This window comes from Pseudozyma hubeiensis (genome assembly GCF_000403515.1).
Source record: "Pseudozyma hubeiensis SY62 DNA, scaffold: PHS9, whole genome shotgun sequence".
Classification (NCBI taxonomy): Eukaryota; Fungi; Basidiomycota; class Ustilaginomycetes; order Ustilaginales; family Ustilaginaceae; genus Pseudozyma; species Pseudozyma hubeiensis.
The window spans coordinates 109,792-133,654 of NW_012133791.1; the positions used below are offsets into that span (position 1 = coordinate 109,792).

A 23,863-nucleotide genomic window follows, 5' to 3' on the forward strand; every position below is an offset into this window, starting at 1 on the left:
TGGGTCGAATCCCGATGCCGAATCGATAGGCATCGGTGAGTTGTTCTGCATTTGCTACAGGCGGGCAAGAAAGATACGCTCTCGCGGCAGAAGCAAAGTATATGGATGCTCCAGATCCGTCGCCTATGGATTGCGGGATCGACTACAGGCGTGGGAACCACGCGCTCGTTTCGAGAATCAAGCCCGCGAAAACCGACTTGGAACAGGACATCCAGAGCGAGCGATAAGGGAATCAAGAAATAAGAAGCACTACTCTCTAAACATGTATTGGAATTTGTGCATAGGCCCGCTAGAGAAAGGATCATGGAGACAGCGTATGGAACAGGTGCCTGAAAAGCGATGTGATCCATGGTACATCCCGTTCTTTTTCTTTCGCTCGCGTGGCATTCGTGAGACGCGGCCGCGTTATCCATGGGGGGTCCCGTTGTCGACGCGTTCTAAGTCACCTCAGAGATCGTCTCATCTCCCGTTGGCTTATCTTCGCCCCGATTCTCGCTTCTTCGGGTTTCTTGATTTGGGCTACAGCCTCGAGGAAATTCAGAAGGATCATGAACAGCGTGCAGCACGACTTCGAAGATTACCGACTTTCCTCACGCTTGATGGTGCACTCTGCCCGCCGATACGGCTGACCACGCCCTTGCTACTTCGTATTAGCCGGACATGGAAGCAATCCAATAGTCTTCCGCGCAACGCACCTCGTCCCATGGGAGGAAAGCATCCGACGGAAGCCCTTTGAGAGAGTGCCATTGTTCGGCCTAGGCGGACACGCTAGGCTACCTGAGCACGTCGTTCCGTGGTACAAATACGTCTGCGACGGCAGAGTGCGGGGCAAAAGCGTTACAATGAATCGTTGTTCTCACCGTGGGAATCAATCCCGTGCCCTAGCGTGATCGCGCCCGAGGTGCAGCTGCCTGTGTCCTCATAGCAACGGCGGGAAGCGCTTTCCTTTGTCCAAGATCTGAGCGCTAAGCGGCTACCCTGCCTGACCTCTCAGAGATCCTGCCCCCCAGAAAGACACTTCATGACAACGCCCCGACGTTGCAGTCGCGGAAACGTTGCGGGCCGAGAGCCGACGCTATTTTTGCAGCTCCGCCGTAACTTAGATAGCCGCCGTCCCTGGACTAGCGAGCCGGTGCTGCACAAAGGCGCACCGGCTTCAACAAATTTCTCTCTGTCTTCGTATGTCGTTAAAGGGTGTGATTGTGTCAGGACCGGGATATTTACATGCTGTAGGGGATGTTCACATCTTCGGGAGACGATGAATAACGAGCGAGGAAGACACGGCGAGGTCGAATCGCGATCGAATTTTGTGCCCCATTTTCTCACGCTACTTTTTGTTTCCATTTAGACCATCTCTTCTGAACTAAGTATTCAGCACGCTTTACAGCCAACAATATGCCTGTGCGCGGGCTGAGCGCAGGACGATCCTTTCAGACCTGGCACGTCGCCATGGTCCATTGCAGCAAAGCCAATGCCTTCATGTTCACAACCAACGGTTCGGCTCATGCTGGACTTCCAGGGTTGCCACCGCTAAAACAACTAGGTCGAGTTTGGCGCCTTCAATAGCTCGGCCAGCGAGAAAGACTAGCATATATCGTTACGCTGGACATCGTCGCTAGCTGCAAAGGGCAAGCGAGATTGCCGCAACGACCAAGATTGAGCTTAATCGAGATGATTCTGGAGGGCATTACAGGACACCCTCATAAAGACGACAGCGTCAAAGGCCTCGGTTCTGCATCGGCTACCATTCAATTGGCGAGCTCCATCAGCCTACGATGCTGCGTCTCAGCCGCGTTGCAGTCATCACCGAGGATGTTCACTGTACGTCTTGCACTAAATTTTTTGTTTGCATGCATGCATGATCAGTACCCACGAACGACCTGCAGAATGATTTCTGCACAACCCATGCAAGCCTGCAGCACTCTGAATCGACGCGCGTAGTCATGGACCCGCTCTCGGCTACACCTTTCCGTCTGTCTGATCGACGCAGAACCCTCTTCTCGCTTGCGGATGTCAAGGAGATAAGTTTTGCCGTTCACTCAGTTTGCGCTTTGCAATTGTCGCTGCCAGGGCCACGACCCACGCACGGTCAGAATCTCGAGGTGTGAGCTTTTCGACATGGTCGGTTCACTGTCTTGAGCAGCCGGCGCATAAGCGGCAAACGGCGATCAACGCAGCCAATGATGGCGTCTTGATGCTGGTCTCGTCTGCGGGAGGAAGCACGTTGGCCGGCGAGGCTTACATTAATGATCTTGTTGCACAATGAACGATGCCGATAGCCAGCGTCGCGATCGCTGATTAGAGGCTCCTCCCTCTCTGACTCCGAGGTACAAATGTTGTCGTGCAGGGCAAATCATAGTCTCCTGCCGGTAGAGATATACTGCGTTTCGCGCTGAAGTGCTGCAAGTCAGTGAGGGAGTCCACGAGCAGCGGAGAACGAAACGGAAGCGACAGTGCGGCAGACAGCGCGGGGGGGAGAGAGCGTGGCTGGTTCGTTTTGCCGCTGTACATGTTTCCCAAGCGAAGGTTTGTAAGTTAAAATAAGCCACAGCACGATCGGCGAACCACTTCTTCAAAAAAGAAGAGGCTTCTTCATATATTTGGTGGGAATGATCCAGTTTCCCAACACCCAGACAGCCGTTTTCCAGCAAATGAATTGTCTGTTCAGCCACGCGGTCACTCAGAGAACTTTTTATTCTTTCTAAAAAAGAAGAAAAACAACGAAAAATAAAGAAGGAAATTAATCGAGAATCAATGAGCAATTTTGCGAGAGGGAAGAATAAGGCAAATTTGACCTTTCATGAACGCTGGTTCCTGAAACTAACACTTTTCTTCTTGAGTTCGGACGCGTGAGACGCGTCCGGCGTGCGAACTCTGATGCCCAGATCGAGCGATGCTCTGCGTTCTGTTGCAGACTCGATTCTGCAACCGGCAGCCACCCTCATTGTTGGTCTGCTAGCTGGTTCTCGCCATCGGAAGATTCGCACCCTTTGCTTCACGTTACAGCAAAGAGCCACACGGTGTCGATTTATCTCGATTGTGCAAAGGCTGGCGAGGACTAGGAATCGACAAGCCGCAAGGGCGTAGATTGATCTGCAGATCTTGTCTACACCGGCAAGGACAGGTAGCGGAGGGCGAAAGCGAGTGCGCCTTGCTGATCTCAGATGCATTCTAATTCGGGCTCAGAACGGTGACATTGCGAGTGACAGAGACAGCTCCGCTCGTGGCGCTGACTGTTTGTGTTAGAGTTAGAGCATGACGCCGTGCTGGCGGCCAGCGATATTCTTGTCAACGTGCCTGCACATGGTAAGCGCTGTGCTCGCAATCGGAGCTCGGGTCGTGCAGCAGCCTGGGACCATCCTGGCCCAGCATTTGTGCTGGCAATCAAGACGCTGAGCGCATCGAGCCGCTATCCCGTTGAAAAACCAAAAGCGATGTCATTTCAAATTGACCTGCTCTCAAATCCTTGTGTCCGTAGTGGCGAAGGAATTCGCTTGGCGTTGCAATCTGGCGATGATCGGCACAGCGGTTCCGCTACACGCGCCCCACTGCCGAAAATTGAAAAGGCGATTGCTTTTGCTCAGCCTTTTCTCACGAATTCAGACGCAGCTTCTCAAGCTTCAAAACCCAGCTCGAGCCACGATGCAGCCCACTTATGACTACTGACCGCTCTAACTCTATCGTGCTTGAGACGAGACGAGCAAGAGGCGACGACGAGACGCAGCTACGCTCCACTGCTGCCAGCGGTGTCTGCGTTCAAGACAGGGGCGCTGCATGCTCTGCCTCGCTCTGTATCTGTCGGACTCCGCCGTGGGTCCTATCAACCAGCATGGTGTGAATATGCCTTCGCCAATGCGGATCAGATGTCGACTTGATCTTGATCACTTGACCTTTGTGGTCGCCATTTAAGGCCTATAGCGGTCTTCTGTGGGCCAAGAGTACACGATGCGTGCAGCGCTAGCGTAGGAACCGCTCGCTAAAGGCTCCGGGGAGGGTACAAGCGCACCGAGACCGAGCGAGGGTCTCGATGCAAGCGCAGACGTAGGCACCGTTTGCTTGTGAGCCTGTCTCGCTTGCCAAGCGAGATTGCCAATATGTGACGCTTCAGCAATGCATGCATCGGCAGACGTTGCCTGCAAGACACCTGCATGACCGCGTGAAGGGGAAACCCCGAGAGCTGCAATGTTTCGCTGGCAAATATGCATGTGCTAGCTGTGATTGCAAATTCAGAGTCGTACGTACTACACGCATTGCTGTCTCGTCGAAGCGAACTGCACGTCCATGTGTGCTGTCCAGTCTTCCGCGTCGCAAGTCTCGCCTAGCTGAAAGCAGAAGCTCCGACTCGCTAAAGCGCTTCACGCAGTCGTCGATGCAAGTCATTCCCTAACTGTTACAGTTCAGGTACTAGCGTCACAAGAAGCGACATGTACTTGTAGCGGAGGCAGATGGACTGCAGCCCGTGTCTTTCTGCCGTGCATTCGACCCGGTCCGGAGATGAACCGACGGAGCCGGTGTCGTCAAAATGGCTTTGCTTCGAAGCGCGGCTGACTGCCAGCTTTGTTGCACCGTGCGACCTCGTATGCCTCATAGCTGAGCGTCTCTTTCAAGGCGGTTGTATTCCGTAGCTGTAGCTCACCGGACAGGTTCGAGCGTTGTCACAACAATTCGATGGTCCCGTGCCTGTCTCCTTTTTTGAACGCAAAGATCGAGGCCTTTGCATTTTCAATGGAAGCCTATGTCCGAGGCGGCGAAGCCACCCTGTACCGTACGGTGGAAGACGGCTTTTGCTGAGCCAAAATGTGTTCCCGGGTCCAGCCCCACGGTCGCTAGATGATCGAGGCTTCCGCCCGATTTCTTTGCCGATCTGATCTGGAAGCGGCTGTCGAAAGCTCCGTCATTTTCGTCAGTGCGAGCTGAAAGGTTCAGGGTTTTTCTCTCCTTTTGATTTTTTTTCTTCATTCTTTTTTTAGGAATCGTGCTTTTTGGTCGATCGAGACCACTCGAAAAAAAAGTGGCGTTCTCTGGAGCCCGGCCCCTTTTCCAGCGATTTAACGTTCTTTCTCCGTTCGAAAGTGGCTTGGCTCACTGCATTCAATTTTGCCCGTGCCAGGTCTGTGACTAGTCTGTCTGTTGGACGATGCCACCGTCAATCCCGTCGGCCCTTCAAATTCACCCGTGCTTGCGGCCATGAGGAAGCGGCATGAAAAGGATGGCAAAGCGGTGAATAGGTCCAGCCACGCAAGCGAGTCTGTCCGACGGCGTCTCGTCTAATGTGACTGTGTCTGGATGTCGTCCGTGCCGACTTGCGATAATGTTACATGGGAAAGTTGGTGTGTACGAATTGCGGGACAACGTCGACCACAGTAGCTTTTTGTCATCACTTGCAAAGCAGCCATCTATCAACCATTCATGTCTGTTCGCCGGCACAGATCGAGCGATGCCTTCCGCCCTTCACGGATCAATTAAATCTCTGCTTGACCTGATCCAGATTGACACATTCAACGATACGGCGGCATCTCAAATCCGGTCCTGCGGCTGTACTGCCTTGATCGATCTGATCGTGACAGGCTTCATTTTCAATCTATCGAGCCTATCGCGGCTTTCTCGTCAGACGACCGATCTTTTCAGTTGCCTGAAGGCAATTGCGGCATCTTCCCAAGCCACCGATGACGTGGTGGCAGACCTTGTCAAGGTGAGACAGTGATGCATAGTATATCCTGTCACTGCCGAAAGGACACAGAGTGAGTACCAATCAGACCGTTCGATGATGGCAATCTTGTATCAGAGAAATCAGGAAGGGTCGAATCTCGACGCACAGGAGCCAGCCTGTGCGATTCAAACGGAGCCCTTAAACGGCGCTCGCTGCGAAAATCGTGCCTTTGGTCGTTTCAGCCATGTGAACGGATGTGTCGAAACACTCCGCTCGCGCAGACTGCCCTTTGCAGCCTCTTCAATGTTAGCGGCATGTCGTCGTCTACTTCGGCCCATTAGCACCCCTGTCTCTCAATTAATGGAGGACACTTGGTACTGCCGCCGAACCCGTTTGACAAACCAATCGGAATTGATTGCTTCCATCATATAGGTAAGCTAGCTTGAACGATTCGTGCTCGAATCCCCTCACCATCGCAATTTCGATTTCTTTCGATTCCTGGGAAGTTGCACCTTTCAGACGATTTTAACCGAGAGGGTGTTGGTCTCGGTTAATGCCGCTAGCTGGACGCGTCCGCCTCGCCAGCTCGCGATTTGTGGCGCATCCTCTAATGAACCGACTCTGTACCGTGCTCCACGGTAGCTTCTCGAATTTGGAAAAGCCACACGCCATCGTCGAAATTCCGCTGCCTTTCCTCGTTCAAACACTAAGCTCGTAGCCACGGGACATCTCCTCATCCATTGATGACAGCTGGACAGTCGAGCTGGACAGATGAGTCCGAAACATGAGATCCAAAAGTTCGGACAGCTGGACATCGGAAGATACGACTGATTTGCGGGGATAAGACGGCGGACCGTGCGAGACCGGTCAAGTTGCAGTACAGACCGCAACAGCAAGGCTGCAAGGCTGGCTGATCGGCGAATCAAGTGCAAGATCGCCGACGCGGGCCAAGGCTGCGATCGCGAGTGAAAAGGCATGATTGCATCGGCAGGTGCTTTCGAACAACGACTTGGTCCACCCCCACTGCACCGCGACCTCGGTGCGTCCCTGCGCTCGCACTTTGACCATCGCGGTGCGTCGCCTTTCATGTGGATGCCGGTAAGGCCATCGCTGAGTACGGCTTGCACGCTCGAAATCTAGACTCGCCCGGCCACTTGAATCTGGATTTCGCCGTCCGAGCTAGCCGCAATTCGCGATTGTCGTCACGGTGGAAGAGCAGCGCTGAAGCGAGTGCCAGCCGACAGAGAAGTCTCGGAAAAGATGGGGACTGGAAGGAAAGCGAGGAAGCGAGAAGCTTGTCGTTCTCGCTTCGTGGACCCGATGCGCCGTTGAGAAGGCGTGCGATCGTGACAGCCGATGAAGTTGCGAGTCGAGGTGTGAATCGAGGGTGGCATCGAGCAGCGATTCGACTATGACCAGACCTGCATAGTACTGCATCTTTTGCTTCAGGCAAGATCGAAATTGCGGCTGATACGGACAATTCCAGGCCGATGAAAGAAGACAACGGCGGTCTGGCTTGCAGCTCTCACTCGGTGCAAATTCGTCCCGGAATTTCCGCTCCAATGGCGATGAACGGCGGGAGCACATCAAGAATGTCGAGAAAAGCGTGGCTTGCAAAGCAGAAATGAAGGCTGGTTCAGCCATCGTCGGGCGCACGGCATTGCGGACGAGCTTCTCACAAAAGGCAATCAGGAATTGCCTCTTCGAAATCGACGTCGACATGTGAACGACTGGCAACTTCAGGTGCACGATCACATTTCCTTTTCATTAACGATTAATTGTTTCGAATTTCAACCTAAATCGAAAAGAATCACGCTGATGTGGCGCTAGTGTCACGATGGGTGGAGGATTTTCAAAGAGCCTGCTGCATGATGTCTGCGTTTAATGGATTTTTCCCTTCTTCCTTTCTTCTGTCTTTTGTTTCGCTTTAAGGATTTCTGCCCTGTCCGACTACGCCTTCATTGACTAGAAGTCGACCGCGGGCTTCGTTTGACATGAACAACTTCAATACAAAGGAGTGGGGATACGGGAGGCGGGAAAATGGGACGATACTGTAGTAGGAGCACAGAAGAAGAACTGCGGTCAGGTTGTCTTTTACACAGAGTCCAGTACACCCGTTGTCACGACCGCCAAAGTTTACTCATTGTTGCCGTAATCGAGCGAAGAAATATGCACACATGCTGCATGGATGACACTCTGGTATCAGCCGGCGATGTACACGTTCGATGGCTCGCTCCACATAATCGAGCGTTGCTGGCAGTCGACTGCATCCCCACGTCCCAATCACAACTCATGTTTCGTTCCCGACGTGCGTCTCGATGGGACGCTTCAAAAACGAAAAGACGCCAATCCTGCTATGGGCGATTCCAGATGGAAGAAGTCCATGCAGCTTCCTGTGATTGGAGCGTTCCAGCAGACGCTGACGTCTGTCTTCAGCAGCAGCCTTCAGCGACGAATGCCTTCCGGACAGCCTTTTCCGATGTACATGTTCCTCTGCTCTAAAATCAAGACTAGCTAGCGGGCGAGGATACATCCATTGTCACTGGGAGGTAGAATAGGTCTTGTTTCCGTTCATCCCCTTTGTGATCGAAACTTTCACCATTCAGGCAGCTCCCAGATCGTGAGTATGAACTGCGCTTGCTTGTCGTCGAGTTTCACCAATAACGGTTTTTTCTCTTGGCGAATGCGCACAATCATGTAACATAATTTCGAATTTTTTCTTGTCTTCCAGCAAGACCTGGATCACGGGTGACCATTGCCCGAAGGCCTGATTCTCAAAAATGGATCAGCTATGTGAAATACGTGCAAGCTTCAGCCAGAAAAAATCTGTGCGCTTGCGCTTCCGCCTGCGCTTCGGAGTTGGAAGCACCTCGGCCATGAGAGCCATTGATCTTGTCAAGCAGCCGGGCTGAGAAAAGGACGAGTGTTTTTGTCCACCCACAACGCTGTCCCACAATGCCCAAGACGATCGAAGCTCCATGGCAGATGACTGCTCTTGACCTCCTTGCCAACGATTGCTCGGGCTCGCCTCGGTACTTTCTCCTTCCGCCCACAGGACGCATTGTCCCCACTTATTTTAGGCTACCAGGAAAATGTCACTGCAATTCTGCTCGCTCGATGCCCTTTCGCTGCTGTGCATAAAATTTCTTTTTTTCGGAATTTGAACGTTAAGGTTCTTAGATTTGTTTTTATTATATTATATTTTACGATGCGGGCCTCCTAATCGATCCTGCTCATTTCCGTTGTTCGTAAATTTCGATTCGGAATATTCATTAATATGCTTCATCAATTTTTATTTTTGTTCTCTCTGTCCCCAGTTCGTGCTGCAACAGCAAAGAACATTTGACTTGCCTTCTTGGGATTTTCCCCTCTCATTGCTCGATTTCTTTGTGCTAATCACCCAAATCATAGATGCACACTTATCCAGGCCGGCCTCCTCCAAAAGCCAGCTTTCTGGTGCCTGTCCGGCGTCTCCTTCTGGGGGGCCGGTGCGAGGCTTGGGCTGTCCGAGTCCTGGTCCGCTTTGAACCTTGGCTTTCCCGTTACTGCCGTTGCCCTGGTGCCTGGCCATTTCGTTGTCCGATGTCTGCAAGCTAGCGCTGCATGATGTGCGCGATGGCAGATGAAAAGCCTCGGTGGCGCATCGAGTGGCGGCTGGACCGTGGCACCGTTCGTTCGTTGGTCCTGTCAGACTGTGCTCGCTTCGGCTGATCGGCATCGTCCAATGTCCTGTCAACGCTCGAGGGCAGGTCGCCGTCAGTCCCCTCGAAGCTGGTCAACAGAGATTGTGCGTACCGTACTGTTCGAGTGCCCTTGATCACTATCATACGCTCTGTTCTTTTCCCTGTCACTTTCTGCTTCATGGCATACGTGACACTGAGACAGCCTTGGCTCCCAATTTCCCGGTCCGCCTGAAGCACCTCGGACGTGCCTCCGCCTACCCACTCGCTCCATCACCGAGTAACCTCATTTTGCTTATAAGCTGCCCCCTCGGATCTCTCGGTGATGGTCCGCATCCCCATCCTCATCTCCCGTCTTCTAACCTACCCTCCCCTCCTCCTTCTCACGCCAGCTAAAGCTTCTCCCATCATATCTCGCGCCACGCCTTTACCATCGCCTTGTTAGCTGCCTCTGCCTCTGCATTCGTTGTACCCTTCCTACTCGCTCGTCGCTTGTCGAAGTCTGCTGCACCTCGGACAAAGAAGCGTCTTTCGCAAAACTCTCGCAACCTCTTTTTCTGCCAGCTTTTCCCCTGCCATCTCTTCAGCGTCATGTTGACTCCCATCAGCACCAACATCTCCTCGCCGGTCCGCCCAGCGCTCGAGAGCCCCACCCACAAGCAATGCCACTCTGCTGAGAACAAGAAGCTCGATGTTGAGCTTGCTGCCAAGGTCAAGTCCTTGAAGGATGGCGCCAAGGCGAGGAAAGAGTCCAAGGGTCCCATCCTGAAACGCAAGATGGCTTGTGCCACCTGCCGTCGCCGCAAGGTAAGTCTTACCTCTTATTGCACGAAATTTTAACTTGGATTAGACGCGTGAATACTGACCGCGCTGCTCCCTACGCCTGTCCTCCTTTCTTGTCGCCATCCGTCGCCAGCTTCGTTGCGATGCCGCTCGTCCTCGTTGCTCCACCTGTGCACGATCGCAGGCGTCGGCCGAGGCTGCTGGTCACCCTTCGGCCGTGCCTCCTGGTCCTTGCAGCTACGACTGCGACTCGCACGACGAGCCTACCCCCAACCGCTTCTTTGCCAACGGTTCTTTCCACTCCCTCACGTTCCACAGCCACCCTCGTATGCCCATGACGCCTGGCTTTGGTATGCCTGGTCCATACGACGCCATGACCGGCGCCCCAATGGGCGATAGCCTCAACTTCTTGCCACCTACCAGCCCTCACGGTGTTTGGGCCTACGGCGACTTCCCCATGACGCCTTCGCGAGTCCCCGGTCCTGGTTGCAATCCGTCGTCGTGCCACACCACACCTCTGATCACCACCCCGACGCGTCCCACCTTCCTCACCTCCACTCCGATGCGCAGGATCATCAGCCCCAGCCTCGCCATCAACTCCACACCTGTGCAGGAGCACGACGTCTTCTACTCGCCACCGGCTCACGAGCAGTGGACGCCATCATCGGCTATGAGCACCGAGTCGCTCTACTACAGTCCCATGGTCGCCTCTTTGTCAGAAGGACTCGCTTCGGTATCGGGCCTCTCGTCGGCAGCTTCGACACCATCGCTGGCTTCGACGAGAGCCATTCGATCTCCCTTCCACATGAGCCAGGACATCGGTACACCGCTCAGCATGCCTCCTACCACTCCTATCTCGGACAGCTTCGATGTTCACTCGCTCGGTCCTCCCATGGTGCCTCGTGCGACTTTGTCGCCGCACGAGCAGCAGATCAAGTGCACCAACTTCCTCCAGTCGCTCGAGCCAATGCCTTACAACCTCATCGACTTTAGCGGCGCTGGCGCCTTGCACGTCGACGCTACGGCCATGATGCCATCGCCCATGATGTCTGCCGATGCCGTCGAGATCATGGCTGGCAACGACTTGGGTCTCATCAACGGCGGTGCTTTCGATGGCAAGCTTCAAGATCCCTTCAGCACCTTCTCGGGTCTCGAGATGCCCGACGCTAGCTTGCTCGCCAGCGCTGGTGCTGCTGACATGTCGGGCATGACCCTCACCTCGGCCATGCCCACCGACATGTTTGTCAGTGCTGCCAACACGCCGGTTGCGCCTGAATGGGTCGCATAAGCACACCTATCCCCTTCTTCAGTCTTTCTGTCCCTCTGTCTCCTGCGTTGCGCCTCTTCGCATTATCGCACCTTGCATTCTCATCGTCACCGTTCTACCTCAGTTTCGTCCCTTCACTCCACACACTTGCACTCGAGTTCGGCTGGCCGGCCTTCACGCCATCGGCACACCACTCATATCCTCTATACACACAGTCTCTACTGCACTCCCTTAGGCTATCACTCGCCTTCTCACATTCGTTCTTGTTTGGATATTTGCTTTCTCTGTATTAGTATCACGAGACGTGGCCTTCTCTGTCTCTTCTCTCCGTCGTCCGTCGCGTCATGGCTTTTACCTGTATTTCTACTCTTGACATGTCATCAAAAGGGACAACGATCCCGTTGTCAATATACCCAAGCTTTCTGCCATACGTTGCCTCGAGTGCTACCTGCATCTCTTTCGACGTCGTTGAGAATGTCTACGAATCTTGAGACTAACCGTTAACAAGTTCTTCGTTGATTGGACCGGCGTCCCGTGATTCCGAACACCGGTGTCAGCACAACGGCGAGGGTCTCTGGCACACGCCGGGAGATGAATCCGCCAAAGGACAAAGGTAACGACGTGCATCAATGACACGGGGCAGGGATCCGAGTACTTGTTGCCGGACAGAGACGTTCCTGCCGAGCTTCTACCGTTCTGTCTCATGGCCGAGGCTATGCGTGTGACGATCGGAACGACGAGACAATGGGGTAAAGAAGGGTGGAGAAGACGGGAGTTGGAAGTGGGTATGCCGTTTCATGGCTGGCGGGTTGCTCATTGTCTCGACAACGAATTTCTGATGAAATGAAGACTGCAACTTCCATTGATGCGCATTCGCCATTGTCCTCTATGATATAATAATGAGAAGATCTCTTACCCTAACCCACAGGGTACCATTGTGCAGGTTAGCCGACCCAACATTTCCACCCTGATTTTTTTCCTCATTCACGATTGTCTGGGTCAACACGAACAAAGGAGCTCCTTGTTGTCTCTGCGCACAATGCAGTATATGAAGTAAGCCGTGCAGGAACCTGGTCGGGATTCGCGGAGGCCAAGGTGTTGAAGGTGCCAACGGGGAAACGGATCGTGGAGGAAGTTTTCTACTGCAAAGCGGTCATTCGCCAAATGCGATGAGATGATCCCGTGTGATGGTAGCCGATTGTCGGACGGACAGCGCGGTGTAGAGCGGAGCCGGAGGAAGAAGGAAATTGAAACCGATCTCGATGGTTGAGCAACACTCTGTCTACACCTTGCAGCCCGACATTGGCTTGTTGCAGAGGTATCAACGCATAAAGAGCTTTTTGGTCAGTAACACGAGCTCCGCCCCCTCTCAGCCGGGATTGGCAGATTGAAAAATTCACAGCTCGGAAACGACTCCGCTCGAATCTAGGCACGTCGTCGTTGCGCTACGAGCTCCCCGTGACGGAGCGGCTACGACCAGAGCAACCTCGGATTTCGTCGCCTGACTGGGCCACCTGTTCCGGTAAGGCACATCGAAATGGACGAAAGTCGTGACGAGATGCAGCAGGTGTGGTTCTGAGACGTGGGAAGGTTCGCCCACTCTGGCGTTCTGTATGGCTGGTGCAGGCTGTCGGCCTCAACTCGAAGCCCACTGCAAGATCTGAGCTTGAAGTTGTGTTAGAGCGAAAGTACTGAACAAGGGGCTTGAATTAGAGCACCTAATGTTAAAGTGTCTTGAACAGGATGAGTGAGCACGCTCACTCTGCATGCAGGGGTCTGCCTGGTGGAGGCAGGAATAAGCTTATTTTTTTTGGCCCAGGAGTCCACTTTTGGAAGATCTCGTGTGTTGCACCGCTCGCATGACCTTGTTCGGTTGCGCTTGTCCGGCACCAGCATGCCGAAACTGATGTCAAACTCTGTGTCGGTCCCTCGTATGCGGTAGCCTTCAAATGCTCTGATGCTTTCCTTGCCTCTTCTCGACTCACCATCTGTTCTTGGCTAAAGATGTCGTCGTCACAGCCCAATCAACATCCTCACAATTCATCGCACCAAAGTCGAACCAGTCGACCCTCCGCAGATGAAGAGCGAGAGAGACTCGAAGCGCTTTGGAAGCCACAACAGGTTGCCCTCGCCAACCCTACACTCAAGCCGCATCGACACATTCACATCGATTGGCCCAACGCAACCATCAAGAAGACGCTAGCAATCGGACCTTCAGCACCGGATACCAAACCACCCGTATACGATCGACCGCTTCTGTCCGACGAAGAGAACCAAGCTTCATCTTGCGTTCTGGTCACCAAATCCTCTCCCATCAATGCGACCATATACGTCCTGAAAGAATCCGCTCCTCCTTCCTCCGAAGACTCCTCTTCCACCACCACGAAGAAAGCAGACAAACCGATCCTCATATCAGCGAAAACCGGCTCCGTGGGATCCATCTCCCTCACCATCCCTTCATACATCGGTTCGCGTCCACTCAACATCCGTGCAAAGTCAGTTAACGGGAATATCGTCATCTATATCCCCGAAAGCTTCTCCGGCCTGCTCAATTGGACATCGGAAACCGGAACGCTCAAGCTATCACCGGCGGTACAGCAGAGGTTCAAATGCTTGGATAGTCCTCCGCATAAACACCGAGGTACGGCCAAGATCGTCCCCAGCACAGCGAGCGGGTTGAGAGGCGACGTTTGCACCATCACCAATCGTCACGGCAGTATCACCATCAAGGAAGCGCAAGAGGAAGGACGTAGTGCGGAAGGTGGTGAAAAGGACAAATCCTGTGTAATTCAATAAATAAATCTCCCAACGCAGTTAAGCTTTAGCATGAAATCAGCCAATTTTCGATGACATTGCAACGTTCATCACATCACGAGTCCTTAGTGAAGCTTTGCGTTCGTCGGTGTACCTTTGCCAACCCTCTTGCCGGTCTCGGATCTCCCTTCGCGGCGCAGATGCTCCACTTGCGGATGACGCGCCACCTGAGAAGGCATCACTCCTGGCGTCGATGCAGGCCGCGTGATGCCGTCCGGATCCGATATCGCCAGTTCGGGCGTTCCGAATCCCAGATCGATCAGCGTGTGACCCGAAGCGGAAGCGCCGCTCTCGACGCCGAAGAAGCGTCCTTTCGCCGATTGTGTCGTCGAAGCGTGCGATGCCAGGTCCTCGAGCGCAATGCTCGTTGCTGGAGACGAAAGCACACCTGCACTGCTTGCGCCCGTCGGCGTCACAGTGCCACTGCCCCTCTCCGAACTGGGCAGGTCGAGCGAGACGAGACTCGACCCCCACCTTGGCGTCGAGACCGTCGACATTTCGCCATCCACTTCTTCTTCCGAGATCATACCGATGTCACGAGACGTTGTAGTGCCGAAAGCGTCGCGGCACAGCTCCTTGAAAGAGCGCGATCTCGACCGAAGACCATCCGCCCCATTGACTCCACCCGTCCCTGCGATCGGCAGCGCACCCGTCGATAGCGCCAACGTCGACCCAGATCGCCTTCGTGAACGTTTTGCTGCCAGCCTCGAAATGCGGCTCTGTGCGTCACCGCCGTCGGCGATGTTGACGTAGCTGTACCCGATTCCGATTCCGAACGGCAGCGAAAGATAGTGCAGATCGTTGGATGTCTTGCGCTCGACTTCGTCGTCATCCGAGTCGGAGCTGCCGTTTAGGGTATACGGAGTCGATGACGCTGTCGCTGCTGCACTGCTGCGACGTGACAATGTTGGCGGAGTCTTGATACGCTCCTCCTCTTCTTCCAAGGATGGGATCGTCAATGCGTTTGTGTGCAGCGAGCTGTAGCTTCCATCGCTGCGATGGAGCGTTCGGATTGAACGTGCTTCTCCCGATCTTCTTCTCAGTGGCGAGCGAGGCTGCAAACCTGCTTGCAGCCTGTTCCACATCTCCTGGATGGCGACCGTCACGATTCCTACGGCGATGATGCAGACGACCACGAGTCCGATCAGTAGTCTCGAGTTCGAGTTCGGAACCAACGGCGGACGGCTGACAGGCGAGTCGCGTCGTGAGAACAGGTTGACCAAAGCTGCCCCGGCATCCGATATAGAGAGATCCGCGTTCGCGTGACGGCTGAAGACATACCCATTACCGGTCTGCTTGCCCTTGAGATCTTGCCCCACCAAATCCTTGCTGTAGGTCACCTTGAAGCGATCAGCAGGTTGCTTTGCCTTGTACTGCCGTGTTCCTGACACCGGAAACAAGCGAGCGTCGGGCACGGATGGGACGCTGCCAAGTGATTCCGAGTCTGCATCGTGCGTGACTGCCTCACGGTCTGCTGAAGCCGCATCATCAAACTCGAGAGCAACAGGTGATTTCAGAGCCAACCGATCGAGGCCGAGGATGCGTGACTGTGAGCGATCGAGATTGGACGAGACTTGCAGCTGGTCAAGGTCTTGGAAGATTACATGCTTGCGACGATCGAGAGAATCCGATGCCGCATTCTCCGTCGATGCGACATCGTGCTGGTTCAAGAGCGTTTCTGCTCCTGATAGGCCGAAAGAAGATCCACTGTTCAGCGCGGGCAGTCCAGCACCGGATGCGTGATTGCTGGTCGAGTGGAGGGGCGGGGCTATTGCATCTGCTGCAACGTACGATGCGCCAAACGCGAGAGCTGCTAGCGCCGTTGCTGCTAGACGTGTTGCGATTGATCTTGTTCTGCGTCGCCGCAGACGATAGGTGCGTGGCATTGCCACGGAGTTGGAGCCAGGTTGCACCTGGCTGAGCAAAGACCGGCGGCGGGACGCCGGGTATTGCTGATATGTGGAAACGTGCTGAGATCGGGAGTGGATCGAAGTGCTACGCAATGAGCGTTTGGTCTCTATGTGCGTGATACACTCATGACAGTGGTGAGGCGATCGTAGTCCGGATGAGAATCAGTATCGCAGTGGGTGGCGTGGCAAATGCGTTGTAGTAGAGCGATTTCGAGTATTGCCAATGCTATATAAAATGCTTTGAGTTCGACGTGGAGGTTGAACACGCTTGGTGTTGATGCAGAACGATGCGAAGATATGCCGAGAATGGATGATATGATTGCAGTTGCAGCTGGAGTGAGGAACGTCGACGGCTCGTTTCGGCTTTCGAACGGAGAAGGGAAGGAGGTCGAGCGGGTCGTTGGGAGAAATCTGAGAGTGGTGAGAGAAGGGGTTGGAATGAGTGGCTGCTACCGCTGTCGCTGCAGAGACAGAAACAGAAGGGGCACCTAATGTTGGAAGCCGACGGTGTTGAGAGAGCTTGCCTCGACGAACGAAGACCAGTGGCAGGTCTTGAGACGGGAAGAGAATGTGGTTGGCGAAGGTGGTGTGTCGACGATGATCCACGCTTGCGACGAAATGGAGTCGGAAAAGCGGTGATGCGTGCGCCGACCGTGCCAGGCAGTGAGAGAGTGTGTGTGGAGTTGTGTCCTGCCACCTGCAGCCAGAGAAGAGCCACAGCAGTGGGTTTTCCCATTTTGGTGATTCCGCCGATTCTCCAACGCAGGGTCGCGGAGAAGCGACAACAGGGTCAGAAAAGCAGTGTCCGCCGATGATATCTCTCCACTCCTACTCTGCACCAAAAATCACGCATCGAATCGGCAGAATCTTCTACCTCCGCTCACAGACGACATCGACACGAGTGGTAGTGTAACTCTTAAGGGTTCTCGAGATTCGTAGGCAGAGGCAGCCCACCTCAACCTATCACTGTACGTGGAATCGTTTCTACCGTCTTTCGAGACAACAACACTCCGCCATCGCTTCATGATGGCCGAAAAAAGAGAGACATATTTCCGCAAAAAGTAAATGCAGTCTGGAGGAATCGAACATCCGTCTGCTCGGCTCGGAAGAAGAAAGCGAATCAACTTGATTCAGTTCCACAACGAGCTGTACTAACCACTATACTAAGACTGCGCTGATGCACACATGTTCAACATGTTACGTACATATAACATGTTTTTTGTTGCCATTTGAGCGACTGCTTCTCAGTCTTGTGTCCGGGTCAAGGTGACGAGAAACATGCTAAGTTGAGCAATGCGTTCGATCTAAACTCTCGAATTTTGATATTGACCATGATGAAGCTGCTACGGATTGACATGAGGTAAGGTGGAAGGCGGCGCGTGAGATGTATACAGAGACAATGGACGGAAAGGTCGTCGTCCGGCAGGGAGCTCTGACGATTTGGGTGGATCCCGGCGATAAAGCGAGGCGAAAGCGTCTTGACGTAGAGTTGGAAAGTGAGCATCAAGTTTCGGCAACCCGAGATTGACGAATGACGGAAGTTTTTGACGTCCAAAGTAGCTGTGTTGGCCACCGACAGCAAGGACTCGCCTTTGAGTTGGATCGAGAGGTGGCGAGGTGGGATCGTCTGGGCCATCGGTAGAGGTGTCGGAGCCCTGCTCTTCCTCTCGACAGCACGAGTGCTGTGTTCTGCAAAACGAACTGCAAGGGCCTGCGTCAGAAGTAGTTGCGCTGCAAGGTAGTGCAGAACGAGGTGCCTCGCGAGAGGCTGACGACACCCAAGCCTTGCTCTCTTTGGCTGTATCGCAGTCGAGCTCGGATATAGTAGGCGACAGCGATCGCTCTCGGTGACGAGCCTCGTCGTGGGAATGAACATCACACCTGTGGCGACAGAATTCGCTTCGAACGGATGCTTTGCGGACCTCATCGCTCCCCCAGTGCAGTCTGCGCTTGCTCGGTCTCTCTTGCTCTTCTGACGGGATACTGTTTGGCTCGGACGAGCTGGAGGGCGAGCCAGGAACCCTCTCCCCCTCTTGTAGCTCAACACCTTCCTCGACAGCATCGTTACCATGAGCACTGCGGTAGTGCTCTTCAAGCTCAATAGTGCTGTTGATGGAGGTGCGACGCTCAGACTGGCAGTCGCAGAGCGCTCGCAAGGCCTTGTTCTCTTCTTGCAGTCTGACGACAAAGTCGAGCGTGTGGCTGATGATGCAGAGCTTCTCGAGGACCATGGTCGTCCGGACCTTTTCGCTCATTTCGTTCTTGGCCTTGTCCAGTCTTTCCGCTTCCCGCTTGCGCTTGGCGTCACGTTTGATCGCTGTGCTGTTCTTGTCCGCTTCGTTGTCGTCAGTGGCGCGGAGTGGTGTGACATACTTCTTCTCGATGAGGTCTTGACACTCCTTGCGGCAGGCTGGAACGATGCTCTGTAGAGCGACAAGCTTCTCGTTGATCTTCTCTCGTCTGCGTCTTTCGATGATCGAGTGGTCTGTCTTGCGTCGCAACACGCGCGACTTGCGACGTGTGCCGTCTTTGTTGAGCAGCGGCTCGCCATCGTCGATCTGAGACGCCGTTGTCGAGGGCGAGATGCTGCCAGCCAGGGTCTTTCTCTTTGCTCCGACCATGCTGTCGGATGAGAAAGCGTAGAAGAGACGGTACCGACTTGGAAGTGCAACAGGTGATGGTCACAACGAACGATCTAGATGTCTTCACATAATACAAAACTTAAGGCATCTCTTCGCATCCCTTCACACCCCGCACTTCTCTACGCCGCCGGAGCAACAGGAAGACACTGAAGGGCGGGCATGGGTTGCAAGACAGTGGAGGCGAGCCAGGGAGTACCGCGCCGGTCACGTCGATTTGACTCGGGCAGCCTGTACTCTGACACACGACATCGACATTGCTGCTGGTGGATTGCGAGCCCGCTTCAGATCAAGAGCACAAGATTGCGCGAGCTCACACAGGCACCTCTGCCAGGGACGTGGAATGTCATGCTCGTATGCAGAGCACGCTATCCGACTTTTGCACAGTAACCTTGGCGGTCGCAATCTTTTGACAGTTTTCGTACCATCGCCTGCCGCTGTGGCCTTATCGCATCATCATGGCGAGGACCCTAGCGGTCATGGCATCATTCACCTCAATTTTTCCCGGAGGATTTATGTTAAGTCCAATGAAAAGGTCTTGGTTGTATGATGTTGCCAACCGGAACTTACCTCTTTTCGGCCAAAGCCGAACAAAAATGTTACACCCAGCTCATCTTTACTTCGTTGCATGTGGAAAAAGTTGCAAGGTCCGAGATCCGACTCGACAGACTTTCTTCTTAAGGTTCTTGAGCAACATGTGCTCCTGCAGCTGTCGTGTGAGCATCTATCACACGCAAGGATCTCCAGACCAGCCTTGTAGGAGCTGGCTGTATCATTGCAGGCACAATGAGCAGGGTCAGCCTTCGCTCGCTGCGGTGCTCTGCAACCTCAGCCCTGCTCAAAACTGCTGGGCCTTCACGGAGGGCAGTGCACAGGCTAGCGTCGACCTCAAAGCAGCCAGCTACTCTACGATGGTCAATGCAACCTCGACTCCATCCGTCCTTATCCGCTGTCTGCGTCCACTCTATGCCACGGTCAATACGTTCTTCTTCATGCTCAATAGCCCGCCCGTACACTACCAAGGCCGGTGACGCAACCCAAAAGACGGCATCCGAACCCTCCCTGGACATCGACCGAGATCCGGTAGTACAACTGGCGCAGCTCAGGATGACGAAGCGCCAGCGTCTGCTAGATTCTGTCGAAGGCGCTGACAGCGCCGAGATCGGTAAACAGTTGAAAGAGCTCGATTCCTTGCGGCAAGCATGGGAAACCTTCTCGTCCAAACGCAGGCAGCTCGTCAGCACAATACGTATGAGCCAAAGCGACCCAGACGAAGACATGCGTGCTCTTGCAGCCGAAGAGATTCCACTCCTGGAACAAGAGTTGTTGGATCTGCGCACGGATATGGAGAAACTCATTCTGGAATCCGTCACGGATGCGATCGAGGCACAGGCGGTCGGCGCTGTACTCGAAGTTCGTCCCGGTGTCGGAGGTCAAGAATCGACCTTGTTTACTGCGGAAGTGGCTCGAATGTACGAACGCTTTTGCGAACAAAAGCCGATCGAAGAAGATGGCTCGGGCGAGTGGCAGGTTGAGATGCTGTCGAGTACGAGCGTCGACGTATCGACGTCATCCTCCGGATCCGGGTCTGGACTCAAGGAAGCCATCATCGAAGTCAAAGGCAAAGGTGTCTTTCAGAAGCTCAAGTACGAAGCAGGCGTACACCGCGTACAACGCATTCCAGCCACACAGAGTCTGGGCAAGCTCCAGACATCGACGATCGCAGTCATGGTGCTGCCCATCTCCGAAGGCTCCGAAAACAAAGCGGACGATCTCGTCGATCCAAAGGACGTCAAAGTTGAAGTGATGAGGTCGAGAGGTGCGGGAGGACAGCACGTCAACAAGACCGAATCTGCCATTCGACTCACGCACGAGCCCACGGGCATCTCCGTTTCAATGCAAGACAGCCGTTCGCAGCATCAGAATCGTACCAAAGCCTGGGCGGTCCTGCGAGCCAGGCTGTTGGATCGCAGGCTGAAGCAGGAAGTCGAAGGGAATCGAGAGCGAAGGTTAGCTCAGGTAGCGAGTATGGATCGAAGCGATCGCGTCCGAACCTACAATTTCCCGCAAGACCGCGTCACGGATCATCGGATCAATCTGAGCCTGAACGGCATCGACGCTGTCATGGAGGGAGAGCACGATCCTGGAACAGGCCTCGACTACATCATGGAGAGCCTTCGTATCGAAGCTGAAGCACGCAAGGTCAAGGCGCTGTTAGAGAACGAGGAGGCAGAAGCTGCCGAAGCGGTAGCTCCGTCTTCGAGTAAAGGCCGAAAGTGAGCCCGAAAACATTTCAGCGTCCGTCTGCCATCGGCCATTCTGCCCACCATGCACCTTGCATTCGCACTTCTGCAAGCGAGTCAGAGAGTCTGAGCTTTGACCCACGATCAATGTCACCAATGACACAGACTCCCAATGCACGCTCGAGCCTCTTGAGCATGCCGGCTTCCAAGCCGAAACCTGCTTGCGACGAACGACTGGTACTTTAGCGAAAGTATTCCTGCACACTGCAAACAATGGCGAGTGCATGAAACAAAGGGGAAGCAACCCACGCTGCATGCTGCAGACACACGCAGTTCGGGACCTTCGTTCCAACAGTCGTTCACCCCATCCCCACAGCAAACTCGACACACATGGCGGCTCAGCAAGCTTAGATCCGACGCTTGTGCCTGCGGCACGCAAATGTGTTGATGGTGCCATATCGCAGCTGGGACAGAGATGAAAGTGGGCTCGTCGATAGCTTGTTTGCTCTTCTCTCATCCCCACCGCCGCCTTCTACGTTGACAAGCTTATTCAGCATCGTCTCGCTCATCATAGATCGACTCTCTCACTCCACAAAACGTTCGGATGCGTGAATCAAGCCTAGACGAAGCATTCTCCATGAAGATGTCCGTTTCCAGCACCGCCAGCAGTTCAAGTTCGACGGAACGGACACTTCGACGTCGACGATCGGCAGCGTCTGCCGCGCTTCTCGCCAAACCATCCACACTGACGCTCGACCAATTCGTACCATCGTTCGAGACGTGCGTTCTGATCTACATCACCACTTCCACGACATCGACGGAATTGGTGTACGCGCTATTCGAGCCTCACTTTCTCATCCACGGCTCCACCCGCTCGGTCCAGAAGCTAGATCGATCATCGTGGGAACGTCTACGATCGCACGTGGAAGAACTACGAATCGTAGCGCTCTCCTCCGGATTCGACGAACCAGTTCGTTCACCGACCACACCTCCCAATTCACCCATCAAGAGGAGAAAGCCGGATTGCATGTTCGACCTCTCCAACCCCACCGATTCACAACCATCCACCAACGTGATGAGGATGTATCTGCAACCTCAATCGTACACCACTGTTCCTGCGAGGGGTAAAGAGGATCTGCTGGAGATCGAAATTCATGCGCCCGAGGACGAAGCGTTGGCAAAGCAGAGAAGAGTTTGTCTACCGGCTCAAATCAGAGCGGTGCTGCAGGATGCGGAACAGTTGATGCTGGATGATGATGCGGGAAAAAAGACGCCAATGTCAGCTCCAGCAGACGGACAATACAGTGCAGATGAAGCAGTAGGCAATGTTGGATTCACCAACACGTGCGATCGCATCCTCAACCTCGTCCTCGCCGAGCCTGCTTCGTAGCAACGATGAAATCTTCATACACGATCGCGGGCGATCCTGCGAAGGATCAAATGAACACCAAAACATGTGTTGAGATTATCTTGTTCAACGGGTATGTGATCTCTGATGATGCGAACGAGACGAGAGGGAACGATGACGTTTGTGCTGTGCAGTAGCAGAATCAGTGCCAACCAGTGGCGTTTCTTGTTGTTGCAGATTTGGAGTGTGATTTGAGCCTGGTGGCGTCGAGGTCAAGAGATCATCCACAAACTGCCCTTCGAGATTCTCTTGTGACGATGTGTTTTGCTTCTCCTGCGAAGCTTCGTCATCTGATGCTGCGCGTTGCTGCTTTGGTGATGCTGTCTTGTCCGCGGCTGGTTCTGGCTGGGACGCTGGCTTGTAGGATGATCCACCGCTGTGCTGGTGATGCTTGTTGCTGTGCGATGCATGTGAGGTGTGCGGATGCTTGGTAGTCGCCTTCTTCTTCTGCTCTGACCCTGACTCGGGCTGGGGCAACTCTGCCTTTTGTTGCACGAGCCACATCTGCCTCGCCTGCTCCCTGGCAGCCATAACATCAGTGGAATTGAGACTGTCGTCGGCCGGCGGCCTGATACTTCCGGCACTAACGCACAGCATCAAGCCATCGTACACGACATTGCAATCCAAACTCGGGTTGTTGTTCTGCAATAGTTCGGTCGAGATGCCGTAGGCACTGGCGATGCTCTCGCAGGTGTCCTGATTGGTACACTGATGCACGAATTGACAGTCGTTTCCATAGCGTCCGAGACAGAGACGCGTGCCGATCTCTAGCGTGTAGCAGTCGGCACCTGCGGAAAGGAGGTTGAACGCGAGGATCTGGTAGGTGGAAGTGAGGGTCTTTTGACCGATCTTGTCGCAGGTGTCGCCGGATTCAACGGTGTAGTGCCGTGTGCAGGCAGTATCGTTGGAGTGAAATGCGGCGCGTGTGAGGAGTGGCAGAAGGGCGAACGCTGCTAGCAGTGCTGGTAGGACGCGCATGATGGAGTCGAAAGGCAAGACCGATGTCTGCAGGAATGGCGGCCTGGAGCCGATGAAGGTGCAGATGGAGCAAACAGATTAACAACGAGTAGTGTCAAATCAGTCGGCGGGATAAGGCTGCAAATGGAAGGGCCGGAAGGAAGTTGTAGCGTGATTCGGAAGGCGATGCGAAAGGAGTGTGCGGTGCTGAAGAGCAGTGTAGGCCGGACGGGTTGAAGCCGGACGGGACCAAAGTTTAAGGATCGGAACTAACTGTTGAGTGGAGTGAGCAAAGCAAAGGACAGGACTGATGGGGCGGAATGAGGAGACGGTGGTGATGGTGGTGTGACGGCAGAGGACGATGATGACGGCGAGTGATGGCTGAGAATTGGTGCGATAGATTGAACACGCCGCAACAGCGTGATGACACGCAGAGGGATGTGCTGTGCGCCTGTAGTCTCACTCTGTCCACTCGCTCGGGCTGCATGCATGCAAGGCAGCTTCAAAACCGA

The 23,863-nt window shown here is 54.1% G+C and overlaps 10 protein-coding genes and 1 non-coding gene across 11 annotated transcripts; 5 read left to right on the forward strand and 6 right to left on the reverse strand.

Annotated features, from left to right (window-relative positions):
- Positions 1 to 5,437: 5,437 nt before the first annotated feature.
- PHSY_000662 (RNA-directed RNA polymerase) lies at positions 5,438 to 6,481 on the forward strand (the record flags this gene model as incomplete). Its single annotated transcript, XM_012331297.1, has 2 exons — positions 5,438 to 5,692; positions 6,401 to 6,481. The coding sequence occupies 2 exons, from the start codon at positions 5,438 to 5,440 to the stop codon at positions 6,479 to 6,481; spliced, it is 336 nt and encodes a 111-aa protein (XP_012186687.1).
- Positions 6,482 to 6,829: 348 nt separating this feature from the next.
- PHSY_000663 (nucleoporin) lies at positions 6,830 to 7,372 on the reverse strand (the record flags this gene model as incomplete). The annotated part of the gene is made up of 1 exon (XM_012331298.1): positions 6,830 to 7,372. The coding sequence occupies one exon, from the start codon at positions 7,370 to 7,372 to the stop codon at positions 6,830 to 6,832; it is 543 nt and encodes a 180-aa protein (XP_012186688.1).
- Positions 7,373 to 7,862: 490 nt separating this feature from the next.
- Positions 7,863 to 8,168, forward strand: PHSY_000664 (polyketide synthase, putative; the record flags this gene model as incomplete). The annotated part of the gene is made up of 1 exon (XM_012331299.1): positions 7,863 to 8,168. One exon carries the CDS (start codon positions 7,863 to 7,865, stop codon positions 8,166 to 8,168), a length of 306 nt encoding a protein of 101 aa, XP_012186689.1.
- Positions 8,169 to 9,243: 1,075 nt separating this feature from the next.
- On the reverse strand, positions 9,244 to 9,477 carry PHSY_000665 (hypothetical protein; the record flags this gene model as incomplete). The annotated part of the gene is made up of 1 exon (XM_012331300.1): positions 9,244 to 9,477. The coding sequence occupies one exon, from the start codon at positions 9,475 to 9,477 to the stop codon at positions 9,244 to 9,246; it is 234 nt and encodes a 77-aa protein (XP_012186690.1).
- A 444-nt stretch (positions 9,478 to 9,921) lies between these two features.
- PHSY_000666 (potential fungal zinc cluster transcription factor) lies at positions 9,922 to 14,176 on the forward strand (the record flags this gene model as incomplete). The annotated part of the gene is made up of 4 exons (XM_012331301.1): positions 9,922 to 10,137; positions 10,247 to 11,352; positions 12,754 to 12,902; positions 13,323 to 14,176. 4 exons carry the CDS (start codon positions 9,922 to 9,924, stop codon positions 14,174 to 14,176), a joined length of 2,325 nt encoding a protein of 774 aa, XP_012186691.1.
- Positions 14,177 to 14,212: 36 nt separating this feature from the next.
- PHSY_000667 (lysophospholipase) lies at positions 14,213 to 16,080 on the reverse strand (the record flags this gene model as incomplete). Its single annotated transcript, XM_012331302.1, has 2 exons — positions 14,213 to 14,564; positions 14,669 to 16,080. The coding sequence occupies 2 exons, from the start codon at positions 16,078 to 16,080 to the stop codon at positions 14,213 to 14,215; spliced, it is 1,764 nt and encodes a 587-aa protein (XP_012186692.1).
- A 1,090-nt stretch (positions 16,081 to 17,170) lies between these two features.
- On the reverse strand, positions 17,171 to 17,277 carry PHSY_007575. The gene has a single exon. It is a non-coding gene; the product is annotated as a tRNA-His (tRNA).
- Positions 17,278 to 17,447: 170 nt separating this feature from the next.
- PHSY_000668 (hypothetical protein) lies at positions 17,448 to 18,725 on the reverse strand (the record flags this gene model as incomplete). Its single annotated transcript, XM_012331303.1, has 1 exon — positions 17,448 to 18,725. The coding sequence occupies one exon, from the start codon at positions 18,723 to 18,725 to the stop codon at positions 17,448 to 17,450; it is 1,278 nt and encodes a 425-aa protein (XP_012186693.1).
- Positions 18,726 to 19,850: 1,125 nt separating this feature from the next.
- On the forward strand, positions 19,851 to 21,023 carry PHSY_000669 (hypothetical protein; the record flags this gene model as incomplete). Its single annotated transcript, XM_012331304.1, has 1 exon — positions 19,851 to 21,023. One exon carries the CDS (start codon positions 19,851 to 19,853, stop codon positions 21,021 to 21,023), a length of 1,173 nt encoding a protein of 390 aa, XP_012186694.1.
- A 567-nt stretch (positions 21,024 to 21,590) lies between these two features.
- PHSY_000670 (Zn(II)2Cys6 transcription factor) lies at positions 21,591 to 22,376 on the forward strand (the record flags this gene model as incomplete). The annotated part of the gene is made up of 1 exon (XM_012331305.1): positions 21,591 to 22,376. The coding sequence occupies one exon, from the start codon at positions 21,591 to 21,593 to the stop codon at positions 22,374 to 22,376; it is 786 nt and encodes a 261-aa protein (XP_012186695.1).
- Positions 22,377 to 22,460: 84 nt separating this feature from the next.
- Positions 22,461 to 23,372, reverse strand: PHSY_000671 (hypothetical protein; the record flags this gene model as incomplete). Its single annotated transcript, XM_012331306.1, has 1 exon — positions 22,461 to 23,372. One exon carries the CDS (start codon positions 23,370 to 23,372, stop codon positions 22,461 to 22,463), a length of 912 nt encoding a protein of 303 aa, XP_012186696.1.
- Positions 23,373 to 23,863: the final 491 nt, after the last annotated feature.